At 46.1% G+C, this 14,824-nt stretch overlaps 1 protein-coding gene across 7 annotated transcripts; it reads right to left on the bottom strand.

Moving 5' to 3' along the window:
• Nucleotides 1-105: 105 nt before the first annotated feature.
• Nucleotides 106-13,091, bottom strand: LOC133469420 (GPI mannosyltransferase 3-like). 7 transcript variants are annotated; one of them, XM_061756503.1, is made up of 13 exons: nucleotides 12,585-13,077; nucleotides 12,336-12,497; nucleotides 12,115-12,238; nucleotides 8,191-8,307; nucleotides 7,995-8,100; nucleotides 7,792-7,922; nucleotides 7,565-7,705; nucleotides 7,435-7,486; nucleotides 5,076-5,287; nucleotides 4,916-4,980; nucleotides 3,192-3,396; nucleotides 2,425-2,602; nucleotides 285-2,349 (listed from the first exon to the last, which is right to left on the bottom strand). In XM_061756503.1, exons 2-13 carry the CDS (start codon nucleotides 12,445-12,447, stop codon nucleotides 2,203-2,205), a joined length of 1,590 nt encoding a protein of 529 aa, XP_061612487.1. In that variant the 5' UTR covers nucleotides 12,448-12,497; nucleotides 12,585-13,077; the 3' UTR covers nucleotides 285-2,202. The 7 variants fall into 7 exon arrangements, with proteins under 7 accessions (XP_061612476.1, XP_061612487.1, XP_061612458.1 ...); XM_061756492.1 differs by adding an exon at nucleotides 106-278 and having other exon boundaries at nucleotides 2,331-2,349; nucleotides 7,792-8,307; nucleotides 12,585-13,087; XM_061756474.1 differs by having other exon boundaries at nucleotides 7,995-8,307; nucleotides 12,585-13,081.
• Nucleotides 13,092-14,824: the final 1,733 nt, after the last annotated feature.

The raw sequence follows: 14,824 nt of genomic DNA, 5'->3' as shown, positions 1-14,824 counted from the left end.
GTTTTCACCCAGAAATGCTGAGATCTTCGACAACATAAACATAAAAACGCATCAGCGTGAACTAACGTGTCTGCTTTGAAAGCGACACTGACAAGATTTGTCTGCACTTTTGAACTTCTCCATAATGTCAAAGAGAACCAAGTGAATGTGCATGTGGATATGTAATTTGGAGCCAGAGAAGCGGGTCCTCGTTGAATGTTTCCGATTCGTCCACGTAGTTCGCCCGGCCGAGTTCAGGTGAGCGCTCGAACCTCATCTTTAGTGGGGAGTGCACATGGCTGCAATGGGAGAGAAACATTTTAGCTGCCTGTTCCAGGTCTCCGTACAGCGCATCCGGAAAGAATCAAGAGTGCTTCACTTTTTCCACATTTTGTCATGTTATGTATGGCCTTATTCTAAAATTGAATAAATTCATTTTGAATTCTTGGAAACGTGTTAAACAAAAAATCTTGTTGGACATGCAGTGGCTATATATAACGTCTACGATGCTTTGGGGCTGTTTTTCTTCTGATGGAATTTGCAGCAGAACAGTGTGCTGTAGGTGTGACAGAGGAGTTTAAGGTGGAGGTGGGACTGCATCAGGGATCAGCCCTGAGCCCCTTCCTGTTTGCAGTGGTGATGGATACGTTGACAGATGAGGTTAGACTGGAATCCCCGTGGACCATGATGTTTGCAGATGACATTGTGATCTGCAATGAAAGCAGGGAGCAGGTGGAGGAACAGTTAGAAAGATGGAGGCATGCACTGGAAAGAAGAGGAATGAAGATTAGCCGAACTAAGACAGAATATATGTGCATGAACGAGAGCGGTGGTGGTGGGGGAAGAGTGAGGCTACAGGGAGAAGAGATAGCAAGGGTGGAGGACTTGAAATACTTGGGGTCAACCGTCCAGAGCAATGGGGAGTGTGGTCAGGAAGTGAAGAAACGGGTGGAGGAAGGTGTCAGGTGTGTTATGTGACAGAAGAGTCTCTGCTAGGATGAAGGGCAAAGCTTATAAAACAGTGGTGAGGCCGGCCATGATGGACGGAGTAGAGACAATGGCACTGAAGAGACGACAGGAAGCAGAACAAATGAAGATGTTGAGGTTCGCTCTCGGAGTGACCAGGTTGGATCAAATTAGAAAGGAGCTCATCAGAGGGACGGCCGAGGTTCGATGTTTTGGAGACAAAGTTAGAGAGAGCAGCTACTTGGATGGTTTGGACACGTCCAGAGGAGAGAGAGTGAGTATATTGGTAGAAGGATGATGAGGATGGAGCTGCCAGGCAAGAGAGCGAGAGGAAGAGCAAAGAGAAGGTCGAAGGATGTCGTGAGGGCAGTTGGTGTTGGAGAGGAGGCTATATGAAACACAACGAACCCAATGGGAATGTAGTCATGAACCACGAGTCTCAGTTTGTTTTCATCCTGCCAGAAAAGGTGGATCAACAGCGGAAGCCAGACAATCAGGGCCGTCGGGCGAACAATGATCGCGACTGCAACCAGGCTCAACAATTTTTTGCTCGGGAGGGAACAACACGAATAAGGTGTCAGCCAGGAATCCACGGCACATACATATCGAGATGTTTACGACGTTAAGGGGACCTGCTGTGTGTTTTGGATGCTGGCTGGATGCTTCCTTTTTGAGGAGGGAGGGGCTGGCTTTTCCCCAGTTTTACATCCTCCTCTTTGCTCCCAAAAATTGAGCGCTGTCTCAAAGTCTCCATGTGGATGCTGTGTTCTTGACTCATCATATCGTCTGGAACAGAGGCCCAAACTCTGGGCATCGGATGGGGAGTGTCGCCATTTCAAAGACGACACAGGTTCGTATTTTAAGAGTATGGCAACTTTCACTTTCAATGCTGGAACGCCATAATAATGCATTTGCCCCGATAAAACTGCCATTTAAAGTTTACATACAGCAAGGCACCGCTTCTCAAACCTTTGACACAAATACCTTCTGAAAAACTAGTTGCCTGCCCATTTAACTTTTCCCTTCTTGTGCTCCAAATTTTGTATTTTATATTTGCACTCAAAGGACTGTCCGTATCTGCAAATTTTCCTCGTAATAAAGCTTGTGATCCTGATTCCTGATTTTCTTTTCCCAAAGAGAAAATGTGAACGTTGCACAATTTGTCAATGTTTTGATGCACTTGTATTCACTTGTAAAAACCCAATAAACAAAGCTTGAGAAAAAAACAAAACAAAACACATCAGCTCGTGCATAAAGTCAGAAATGGCCGCCAACATGTTCCAGTGGCGGTCGACGCCTTTCATAAATAAAGATTCTTCGTCCAAGTCCTCCCTCGGGAAAATGAGTGTGAAATATGTCTGTTGTTTTCGTGTAGTTGTTTTCACCCAGAAATGCTGAGATCTTCTACAAAAAAAAGATCAAAATAGATCAGCATGAACTTTGAAAGCGACACTGACAAGATTTGTCTGCACTTTTTACCTTCTCCATAACGTCAAAGAGAATCACGTGAGTAGGAAGTGAACGTGCATGCGGATACGAAGTTTGGAGCCAGAAAAGCGGGTCCTCGTTGAATCGGTCCGATTCGTTCACGTAGTCCGCCTGGCCGAGATCAGGCGGGCACTCGAGGAACCGCATCTTTAGTGGGCAGTGCACGTGGCTGCAAGGGGAGGCAAAACCTTCAGCTGCCTGTTCCGGGTCTCCATACAGCGCCTCCGGAGAACATTCAGAGCGCTTCACTTTTTCCACATTTCGTCATGTTATGGCCTTAAGTTCATTTTTCAGTTTTGAGAATGTCCTTGGACATGCGCATATAAAATGTCTACTGTGCTTTGGGGCTGTTGTTCTTCTGATGGAATTGGCGCCTTAATCAATATGTAGGGAATAAAGAACAGTCCGAAATAGCAGTCGGTGTTAGCGCAAAACGCTCAGGCCTCGACCGGACAGAAAAGCAAATCTAAGGAAACACCTGAGATTCACTCATTTATTTCGACGGAAGAGGGTGGCACGCTTGTGCGACCTCATCTCATGTTCTCATTGGAGTTGTACAGGTGCTATAGGTTGTATTCATGGTGGAAAAGGTTTTGAAATGTTTTGTCTTGGGCTCATTTTCTTAAACCACAAAAACCTGGCATTTGAAGAGGTGTGTGTCCACTGTAGGTATTCCTAGGCTTTACCATCAAGCTCCACGAGGGCTATAACCTAGCAAAATATGGAGTAAGCGAAGGACTCGTCGTGCAGTTTGGCACCTGTAGTAAGGCGTGGAGTGGCAGGACATGGCGAAGAGGATGTCCGGCTCTGAGGCGTTGCGGCAAAGTGCGTGGATGTGGCTCATGATGTCCAGAGCGCCGCGTTGATGAATCAGGCCTGTGTATAGGGCTATGAGCAGGTTGGATGCTAACAAAAAACTAGCGGCTGCTCTTCGCCACGTTCTCATACGGGCCACCGACGCTCCTGTTAACAGACACAAATGGTCACGTGGGTCATGACCCCAAAGAATAAGATTGCGGATACAAGCAGCCGAAACGAGTTTCCTATGTCGGGTGCACAGGCTCTCCCTTTGTGTGAGAAGTGTGAGAAGCTCGGTCATCTGGGCGGGGCTCAGCGGAGAGCCGCTGCTTCTCTACGTTGATATGGGCCAGATAAGGTGACTCGGGCATCTGTTGACCATGTTGAGATGTTCCATGCACGTCCCACCGGGTAGAAGTGTGTGTAAAGGGGAGAACTGAGTCAGTGCATGGGGGGTGGAGGAGATGTATCAATGTATGTGAGCCTATATATGGGCATATCTTATAGTATGGATGGATAGTATATTTCTTGACGGATCATTTGTCTTAGGATAGGATTTGTGTAAGGTAATTGACTAGCTCCTTGCTACAAAGTATTTCCGCATAGGATACTTATATTGTACATTTGTCTTCATTTATTTCTACTGCATGTTCGAAATGAAAAGTTCAATTATTCATCATGAAATGAATTACAAAACAACGAGAATTCACTCATTCACTTTCCGTGCCGCTTCTCCTCACGCGGGTCGCGGGCGTGCTGGAGCCTAACCCAGCCGACTATGGGCGAGAGGCGAGGGACACCCTGAACTGGTTGCCAGCCAATCGCAGGGCACATAGAAACAAACAGCCATTCACACACATCTAGTTTTCAATGAACCGAGCATGCATGCTTTTGGGATGTGGGAGGAAACCGGAGTGCCCGGAGAAACCCTACGCAGGCACGGGGAGAACATGCAAACTCTACAAAGGCCAGGCCGGATTTGAACTCAGGTCCTCAGAACTGTGAAGCTGATGTGCTAAGCAGTCGCCCATTGTGCTACCACAAAGAAAACAGTGTAGTAAAAGTGTAGTCAGTTTTCATACACACACATAAAATGTATTAGTGAAGGCTGATAACTGCAAGTTAACTCTGTTGATTCTGCTGGACCTTAGTGCTGCCTTTGACACAGTAGACCACACTATTCTATTAAACAGACTTAAACACCTGCTTGGCCTCTCTGGCACTTTACGCAAATGGTTCTTATTCTACATCACCGACAGAACTTTTATGGTAAGTCTAGGTACATGCTCCTCTGAAATCCATGAAATAGCATGTGGTGTGCCACAGGGATCAATTTTAGCCCCAGTCCTATTCATCTTGTATACAGTATACTTCCTCTTTGTGGTGTCATCAGGAGGCATTTCTTATTTTTTAACTCTGTGTGTGTGTGTGTGTGTGTGTGTGTGTGTGTGTGTGTGCATGTATGTATGTCTCTATGTGGATGAGTGGGAGGAAGGGATTGATTTAAACTATAGTATATAATTCACTTTGAGATGGATATCATTGTATGAAAAGTGCTCCATAAACAAAGCTTGCTTTGATTTGAGTTGTATTTATTTATTTATTTTTGTTATAGCAGCCAATTTAAAAACAGGCATGGAGTCTATTAGGACTGAAGTTGTAAAGGGTTGTGACAGGGACTTACCACAAAAGATCATACAGAAGGGAAGCACAGGGTAGATGAATCTAAACTCCTTGTGAGGAAGCAAACTGAAAAGAATTCAAACATGCCACGAGTTTACTAGACGGATTGATATTAGTAGATCCGAGGGGAGAGCGAGCGAGAGAGAATTCCGATGCGTTACCTGTATACGCCGATGGTCCAAGCAATGGTCACGAGCAGAATTCTGTACCTTTTGTAAGCGAGGAAGCATCCGTAAAAAAAGAACAGGAGATGGGGGCCTATTATGACGGGGAAGCCCTGAGTGAGGTACCAGTGCCAGGGGTGGGTGCCGTATAAGTTGGCCACTCCGTCCAAGACGTTCACGTTCAGGAAGTTGAAATGCACGAAGATCCACTACACAACAGAAAACAACTGACGAACCAAAAACATCCTTTCATTTACGCACACATCGACGCTGGCCTTCAAAGCAATCTCTTGACTCGCATACTCTATTTTGACTTACCTTTTTTGCCATTTGATAGTAATAAAGTATCTGAGGCCATTCTGGGATCAAAGCTATTCGGCTGCGGAGCTCCCAGGCAGCCAAGATAAATTTCACTTTATCATTTTAACATTTTAACACAATTTCATTCCCACATCACGCTTTTTAGGAAAGTCTTGTGACTTAACTGTCAAATCTGATACAGTAATCTGATATTTAAATGTCGTGCCATAGAGAAATGGATTGGAATTGTAAAATAAACACGTTGTAACCCTAATTTCTGGCGGAAGACGACTCACTTTGAATTGAACAAGCATCACTCATAGAGTATGCATTTTTCCTGGAGTGAACCAGCATCCTATTGCGCCATAAATACCAAAAATGTGACTGTGGTCTAAGAACTTTTATTTGAAAGGTCAAACACATCAATAGCAGTTGAGCTTTGTGAATACTTCGTATACCAATATGTGAACTCCTCTCTTAGCGCCGCGCTCTCTGAGCCCGAAAAGAAGTTCACGGGATTCCACTGTCAGTAAGCTATTCAGTAGCACCTTGATTTGAATGTTATCACATGTACGTGACCAAAATAGATTCATAGCTAGAAAAAAAAAAGCATCAACTGCTACATAACAATATTAACGGTGACCTTCTATTAAATGCAGCAAAAAGGAAGACTGGTAATGTTGCTATTGGGTGGTTGAAGTCAAGAAATGTGCCTTACGTTCTTTTGGTAATTTTAGTCACTTGTATTTCTGTATACGCGCTACGGCAAATGGATGTATTTCTGTACTGTATTTGTTTTTACACGTCTTTAATCATGTCGAATGTTTAGTTATCTTGTGTATGAAAGGCAAATACAGCCGTATTGCCTTGCGTTGCCTTGAAGTTTTCAGTCACATTATTTTGTCTTTTTTCAAATGAGGCTGAAACTGTGGCTTTTCATCAGACGTGTTTAGTTGGATGTTGTCAAGCTTGTACACTACTGTCATAGTGAAATATAACAAATATATTTGTTAAACAGCACACTGTCCGCTTGCTAACTGAATCATCTTGCTGGTTTTATTATAAATCTCACTTGAGTTCTAGGCAGGACACGCCCTGCTGCAATATGATTGGGTACTCCACCCAGGCAGGAAGGGCGGGCTACACAGATAAAAGGGGGCATGTAAATATACACATTTGGTCATAATCATAATCATAATCATAACTAGCGCTGCGGGTTGGTTTACCGGCAGGCAAATCGACACGTTTGGAAAATTTACAGGTGTGACGAGAACACGAGAACTGCATGACAAAACAAATTTGTCGGTGTGGCAATGGCAACAGAGTGTGACGAAATTACAAAGGTATGATATCAAAGGATTTGGATCAATTTCCATATTCAATGTCTTTAGATGAAAAATGTGTTATGTGCAGTATATATGTGCTGCACAAAAAAGGCCCGTAGGTTAGGTGTTATTGTAGTATTTCTACTTTATAGGGTATCATATAGTAATAGTAGTATACATACATACCACTTATGTAAATACTAGATAAGGGGCAAAATGCGACCATTTAAGGGCAGTCTGGACTCCTGCACTGTAACTGTGGCCGCACAAAAATGCAAATGGACCCTGGGCCGTAGGTTGGACACCACTGCTGTAGGAGAAGTCCAAAGCCGTGTCAAAGGTTATATTGAGTATATGCGGTCCACACAAAAACGTAGGACGAGCAGCAAATGGCCCCCGACCCGCAGATTGGACACCACTGCTGGAAGACAAGTGCAAAAGTATGACGCATTCAACTGTTGGAAAAAGGTCCACAGTTGTACGCTGAAAAGGTCATAGGTCACTTTCGGTTGGGTTTGGAATGTGGATTGTAATGACTTTCTTGTTCGCATCGGGGGTGCTACACGTGTCCGCATTTTCATAGGCCGAGGTGTGACGTAGCCCAATTAGCTCTTTGATCAACTGAAAGCATGTCCTGTTTTGTGGCTTCAATAAACATGAAATCCAAGGGAAAATCTTAGGTTTCATTGTCATACGATTGTGTAAGTGTTCAGTGAGAGAGTATGTTTCACCTTTTCATAGAAGATGCGGTCGATTAGGGTTGAAATCACAACGGCTGAAGCCCTAGAGAGGAGACAAAAACATTTTGACCTCCAAAAACCAGAAGTCAGAAGCTGTGTACATATATGAAACACAACGAACCCAATGGGAATGTAGTCATGAACCACGAGTCTCAGTTTGTTTTCATCCTGCCAGAAATGGTGGATCAACAGCGGGAGCCAGACAATCAGGGCCGTCGGGCGAACAATGATCGCGAATGCAACCAGGCTCAAATATTTTTTGCTTGGGGGGGGCGGACAACGCGAAAAAGGTGTCAGCCAGGAATCCACGGCACATACATATCGAGACGTTTATGACGTTAAGGGGACCTGCTGTGTGTTTTGGATGCTGGCAGGGGGAAGTAGCACAGAGCCAGGCTAGTGATGGTGGTCTCCACGCTGTTGGTCAGCGTTCTGCTGCAACTATACCATGTGTACCACGAGCACAGATGGCAGAAGAACTGCACGCACGAGAACACAACCAACATGCGACGGAACTGACATTCACCCAAGACAGAAACATGTATCGTTACCGTCCATTTCGCGACGTCTCGATCTTCCAGTTCTCTGAGGAAGAAGAAGAATTTGAAATCTGCAAACGCTGTGATGAGTGCTTGAAGTTGTCGGGGCAGCCAAATCTGCAGGGAAAACTCATTTGAGTAACAAATCACAGCTGACCAAAATATGGCTGAAAGTAAAGACGAAAAAAAAACACCAAAAACACTTTCCAGAAGATACACAGAGTCACAGTGTATCCAGTGTAGTATTTTATAGATGGCCGCAAAGAAGAGAGGATAGGTGAAGCCTCTTATGCCCTCCTTCCATTCCCACGTTAGATGCCCATAAGTCACACTGTTAAGGTTTTCAAACATGTCAGAAAAAATGAAAAATCTGGCTGGTTTAATTGTAGTTAGTACTATTTGTTTTGAAACATTTAGATACAATTTTTATTCAATTTACATGTCCAATATAGTTTAATCAAATCCTTAAGTATTTTTTTACTTTCCTACACATACAGTAAGTGCAAATTTAATATTGAAACTGCAGGTTATTGTGGGTTACAAGAAAATTCATCCATCCATCCATTTTCTACCGCTTATCCGAGGTCGGGTTGCGGGGGACACCCAGACTTCCCTCTCCCCATCCACTTCATCCAGCTCTTCCGGGGGGATCCCGAGGCGTTCCCAGGCCAGCCGAAGGATGTAGTCTCTCCAGCGTGTCCTGGGTCGTCCCCGGGGTCTCCTCCTGGTGGGACGTGCCCGGAACACCTCACCGGGGAGGCGTCCGGGAGGCATCCGAATCAGATGCCCCAGCCACCTCATCTGGCTCCTCTCGATGCGGAGGAGCAGCGGCTCTACTCTGAGATCCTCCCGGATGACCGAGCTTCTCACCCTATCTCTAAGGGAGAGCCCGGACACCCTGCGGAGGAAACTCATTTCGGCCGCTTGTATCCGGGATCTTGTTCCTTCGGTCACGACCCCCAGTTCGTTACAATAGGTGAGGGTAGGAACATAGATCAACCGGTAAATTGAGAGCTTCGCCTTTCGGCTCCTTCTTTACCACAACGGATCGATACAAAGTCTACATCACTGCAGACGCTGCACCGATCCGCCTGTCGATCTCCCGTTCCATTCTTCCCTCACTCGTGAACAAGACCCCAAGATACTTGAACTCGTCCCCTTGGGGCAGGAGCTCATCCCCGACCTGGAGAGGGCACTCCACCCTTTTCCGACTGAGGACCATGGTCTCAGATTTGGCGGTGCTGATTCTCATCCCAGTCGCTGCACACTCAGCTGCGAACTGCCCCAGTGAGAGTTGGAGGTCACGGCTTGATGAAGCCAACAGAACCACATCATCTGCAAAAAGCAGAGATGTAATACTGAGGCCACCAAACCGGACCCCCTCTACATCTCGGCTGCGCCTAGAAATTCTGTCCATAAAAGTCATGAACAGAATCGGTGACAAAGGGCAGCCTTGGCGGAGTCTAACCTTCACCGGAAACAAGTTTGACTTACTGCCGGATATGCGGACCAAACTCTGACTCCGGTCGTACAGGGACCGAACAGCCCGTATCAGGGAGTTCGGTACCCCATACTCCCGAAGCACCCCCCACAGGACCCCCCAAGGGACACGGTTGAACGCCTTCTCCAAGTCAAAAAAACATATGTAGACTGGTTGGGCGAACTCCCATGCACCCTGGAGGACGTTCCTCCCAATCACGCCCTTCCAGGTCTGACTGTAATTGCCCACGTGAGTATTGAAGTCCCCCAGCAGAATGATGGAGACCCCAGCGGGAGCGCTCTCCAGCACCTCCTCCAAAGACTCCAAAGAGGGTGGGTACTCTGAACTGCTGTTTGGTGCATAGGCACAAACAACAGTAAGGACCCGTCCCCCCACCCGAAGGCGGAGGGAGGCTACCCTCTCGTCCACCGGGGTGAACCCCAACGTACAGGCGCCGAGCCGGGGAGCAATAAGTATACCCAAACCTGCTCGGCACCTCTCACCATGGGCAACTCCAGAGTCACCAAGGTCCCCGCCTTCAGCTACCGCCCAGCTCACACTGCACCCGACCCCTATGGCTCCTCCCACAGATGGTGAGCCCATGGGAAGGGGGACCCATGTTACCCTTTCAAGCTGTGCCCGGCCAGGCCCCATGGGTGCAGGCCCGGCCACCAGGCGCTCGCCTTCCAGCCCCACCTCCAGGCCTGGCTCCAGAGGGGGACCCCGTCCGGGCAAGGGAAACCTGAGTCCATTTTTTGTCGTCATCATAAGTGGTCTTTGAGCCGTGCTTTGTCTGGTCCCTCACCTAGGACCTGTTTGCCATGGGTGACCCTGCCAGGGGCATAAAGCCCCAGACAACTTAGCTCCTAGGATCATTGGGAAACACAAACCCCTCCACCACGATAAGGTGTTGGCTCAAGGAGGGGTACAAGAAAATTAAATACTTTATACCATCCATCCATACATCCATCTTCTACCGCTTATCCGAGGTCGGGTCACGGGGGCAGTAGCTTCAGCAGGGACGCCCAGACTTCCCTTTCCCCAGCCACTTCATCCATCTCTTCCGGAGGGATCCCTAGGCGTTCCCAGGCCAGCCGAAGGATGTAGTCTCTCCAGCGTGTCCTGGGTCGTCCCCGGGGTCTCCTCCTGGTGGTCTCATTGCTCTCATTGGAGCAGTTCGCAGCCGAGTGTGAAGCGGCTGGGATGAGAATCAGCACCTCCAAATCTGAGACCATGGTCCTCAGTCGGAAAAGGGTGGCGTGCCCTCTCCAGGTCGGGGATGAGATCCTGCCCCAAGTGGAGGAGTTCAAGTATCTTGGGGTCTTGTTCACAAGTGAGGGAAGAATGGAACGGGAGATCGACAGGCGGATCGGTGCAGCGTCTGCAGTGATGCGGACTTGGTATCGATCTGTTGTGGTAAAGAAGGAGCTAAGCCGAAAGGCGAAGCTCTCGATTTACCGGTCGATCTACGTTCCTACCCTCACCTATGGTCATGGCCATTTTATACCTTTTAGGAATCAAATGTTTGTCTCGTTTTTCATTAACACTGAGGCCCACTGCTGGTCATGATGGTGTTACATGAGAGCTTAGTATATTTTGAGGTTGTACTTTGTTTGTCATGATATGAGCTTTTGGACTTTTGCATTGTTTTGAATGTTTAGTTTTGGCTCGTGTTATTTCTTGTTTCCCTATGTCTGTTGTTCATGTCTTGTCAAATTGTAAGGTTTTCGTCTCCACCTGTTCTCGTCAACCCTGTTCCTTGTGTCTACCAATCAGCTCCCTCCAACCACTAGTGTCTCATCCAGGTGTTCCTCGTTTTTTCATGAATTTGTTTGTATTTGGTTTGCTGCTTTCTTTCTGTCTGTGTTGATTCAATGCTGTTGCTTTTCCTTTCATTTTCCAGCACGTCAAGTTTCCCTGAAGTTTGCAGTGATGAGTGACGTGCTGTATTTTGTTTCACAGTGTTTTTTTTGTTACTTTGAACCTTGTATTTTGGAACTTCCATCCATCCATTTTCTGAGCCGCTTCTCCTCACTAGGGTCGCGGGCGTGCTGGAGCCTATCCCAGCTGTCATCGGGCAGGAGGCGGGGTACACCCTGAACTGGTTGCCAGCCAATCGCAGGGCACATAGAAACTAACAACCATTCGCACTCACAGTCATGCCTACGGGCAATTTAGAGTCTCCAATTAATGCATGTTTTTTGGGATGTGGGAGGAAACCGGAGTGCCCGGAGAAAACCCACGCAGGCACGGGGAGAACATGCAAACTCCACACAGGCGGGGACGGGGATTGAACCCCGCACCTCAGAACTGTGAGGCTAACGCTCTAACCAGTCGGCCACCGTGCCGCTTATTTTGGAACTTATTATTGTTAATTTAATGTTTGTGTTTCACGTGCTTTCTTTGACTTTTTGTTTTCAAAATCTATCTATTTTTTGTGTGCATCCTGCAGTCCTGCTTGCCTCCCTGCTTCTCTGCATTTGGGTACAACCTTTGTCTCGACACCACACGACCGTGGTGTAGTAATTTTGAGAACCACTGCTCTAGACCAAAATCAACTGGGAGTCCACACACCTGCAACCCTAATAAGGACAAGCGCAATAGAAAATGCATGGACCGCTCGTGTAAAAACGAACTGCGTTGAAAGGATATTTGAAGGCCATGTGATGGGCGACCTCCACAGACTGCCAGTACTCATCTGGAATGAAGCTGCTCTGAACCAGGAAACAGTTGATGACACGGAAAATCACAGAAAACACTGCCAATCTCAGCACTTCTGTATGGAGCAAGAAGAATGACTTTACATTGGAGTGAAAAACAACAATAACCGCAAGCTAGTTATACGATGACAGCACATCCATCAGGAAACCCACCTGTCCTAAGACTAGCATGGTCTTCCTTTTTGAACAGTAGGGGCTCGCTTTTCCCCAGTTTCACATCCTCTTTCTTTCTCCCGAAGCTCGAACGCTGTCTCAAAGTCCCCATGTGGATGTTGTGTCCTTAGGCGTGACTGCAGACGATCATTTACCTGTATGCTGAGACATTCAAGTGAAATTTCAAAATACTCCATAAAGATCTTGAAGATACCAAACTGGCATGAATGAAAAAGGCAACGACTTAACTTTTTTTTTTGTGTGAGACAAAGCTCAGTGAAATAGACTTCAGCGCTTCTGCGTCTACTGACTTTCAGTGTGATGTTATCAGCCTTCAAATCAAAAGTTCTGCAACTATTTGCAACTGGTCGGATCCCATTGGAGTCATTTAACAAAGTCTCGGTACCAAACAAAGCAACAAACGAAAAGACTAACGCAGAGCACCACTGACAAATAGTAAAAAGAGTCTGTGACGATCCCTGAAAAAAAAAAAGGGTGAGGCAAAAGCAAACAAAAGCACTGTGACAAGAAGTGTACACAAGGAAGAAATAAAAGTTTAAAGCGAGGCGGGTTCTCAGGAAGATGTCAAAGCTGAAGACGGTAAGATCTCAGAACTAGAAAAACAACTAAAAACATCTAAGGAGAATGGCAAAACCACAGGAGCGAAGCAGGATGTGGTAGCAAGGAACTATCTGGTGTCTTTCTGGTCTGGCGACAGAGGAGATCACTCCACCCGGTTCACGATGACACAAGAAGCTGGAAAAAACAGGAAGGACAGGAAAACAACATGACAAATTCCGATGTCGCCATTATCCTTAAACTTACAGCTTTCAAATTGAAAGTTAAACAGTTTCAATATAACAAATAGTAATTCCTCATTATATTACATATAGCGTACATAGATTCATTGCACACATACATTCGATGCACACGTACACTTGATGCACGACAGCGTCTACTACCCAGGTGCCGCAAAGATGACAAGACATTGTCAATCATCAAGTGTTTATTGAAAACCCGAAAGGTGACTGTCAGCCGTAACCGTGCTGCCGCCACATTCTTTATGCGGCTACACATGCTGGCTCCACTTGCGCTCGGCCCTTATCTTAAAAGAGTCTTGCGATTTTCTGTTTCAATACTGTCTTGTTATAGCCCTAATGCCTATTCCCAAATAAAACTATTTACAGTTTTTATACACCAATGCATTGCTTCTCAAACCTTTTTACACAAATACCGCCTGAAAAAAATTGTTGCGCGTTCATCAAAATCAGGGCAGAGGTTTTAGTTCTAAAAAAAAAAAAGTTAAAACCCTCTGTGCGTGAATTATAAAAGCCAGAGTCCATCCATCCATCCATTTATCCGAGGTCGGGTCACGGGGGCAGTAGCTTTAGCAGGGACACCCTGCGGAGGAAACTCATTTCGGCCGCTTGTATCCGGGATCTCGTTCTTTCGGTCACGACCCACAGCTCGTGACCATAGGTGAGGGTAGGAACGTAGATCGACCGGTAAATCGAGAGCTTCGCCTTTCGGCTTAGCTCCTTCTTTACCACAACGGATCGATACAAAGTCCGCATCAATCCAGACGCTGCACCGATCCGCCTGTCGATCTCCCGTTCCATTCTTCCCTCACTCGTGAACAAGACCCCAAGATACTTGAACTCCTCCACTTGGGACAGGATCTCATTCCCGACCTGGAGAGGGCACGCCACCCTTTATCCGACTGAGGATAAAGGGTGAGATGGATTAATGCAAAATGGGAAATTGTGCAGTAGTCTGAGGAGTCCACATTTCAAATTGTTTTTGGAAATCATGGACATTGTGTCCTCCAGCCAAAGACAATCTAGTGTTATCAAAGGAAAGTTCAAAAGTCAGCATCTTCGATGGTATGGGGGTTTGTTGGTGCCCATGGCATGGGTGACTTGCACATCTGTGAAGGCACCAGTAATGGTGAAAGGTGCTCATAGGCTTTGGGGCAACATATGCTGCCATCCAAGCAACATCTTTTTTTATGGACGTCCCTGCTTATTTCAGCAAGACAATGCACATTCTAAGCCAGATTGTCCATGTGTTACAACAGTGTGGTTTCGTCATAAAAGAATGCGGGTACTGGACTGGCTAACCCCATTGAAATCTGTGGCACAATATTAAGCACAAAACACCACAACAAAGACACTGTTGAGCAACTGAAGTACATGAAGCAATAATGGGAAAGAATTCCACCGACAAAAGCTTCAACAATTAATGTCCTCAGTTCCCAAACACTTACTGATTGTTGTTAAAAGGAAAGGTGATGTAGCACAGTGGTAAATATGCCCCTCTCCCAGCTTTGTGTTGAAATGTGTTGCAGGCATCAAATTCAAAATGAGTGAATACAATATTTTCAAAAACAACTAATTCTATCAGTTTGAAAATTAAATATCGTGTATTTGTAGTGTATTCAGTTGAATATAGGTTTGAAAGGATTTGTAAATCAATGTATTATGTTTTTA

The sequence above is a fragment of the Phyllopteryx taeniolatus genome, chromosome 2 (genome assembly GCF_024500385.1).
Source record: "Phyllopteryx taeniolatus isolate TA_2022b chromosome 2, UOR_Ptae_1.2, whole genome shotgun sequence".
In the NCBI taxonomy this organism is placed as follows: domain Eukaryota; kingdom Metazoa; phylum Chordata; class Actinopteri; order Syngnathiformes; family Syngnathidae; genus Phyllopteryx; species Phyllopteryx taeniolatus.
This window is presented reverse-complemented; position numbering and strand designations above follow the sequence as displayed.

What these genes read in the sequence shown, in the direction of transcription:
- LOC133469420 (XM_061756465.1), bottom strand. Translation starts at nt 12,447, where the DNA reads ATGGGGACTTTGAGACAGCGTTCGAGCTTCGGGAGAAAGAAAGAGGAT. An exon ending in CATGACTACATTCCCATTGG is followed by an intron (nt 7,487 to 7,564) that starts GTTCGTTGTGTT and finishes TCTCCTCTCTAG; the next exon opens with GGCTTCAGCCGTTGTGATTT. An exon ending in CTTCTGTATGATCTTTTGTG is followed by an intron (nt 3,397 to 4,915) that starts GTAAGTCCCTGT and finishes GTCTGTTAACAG; the next exon opens with GAGCGTCGGTGGCCCGTATG.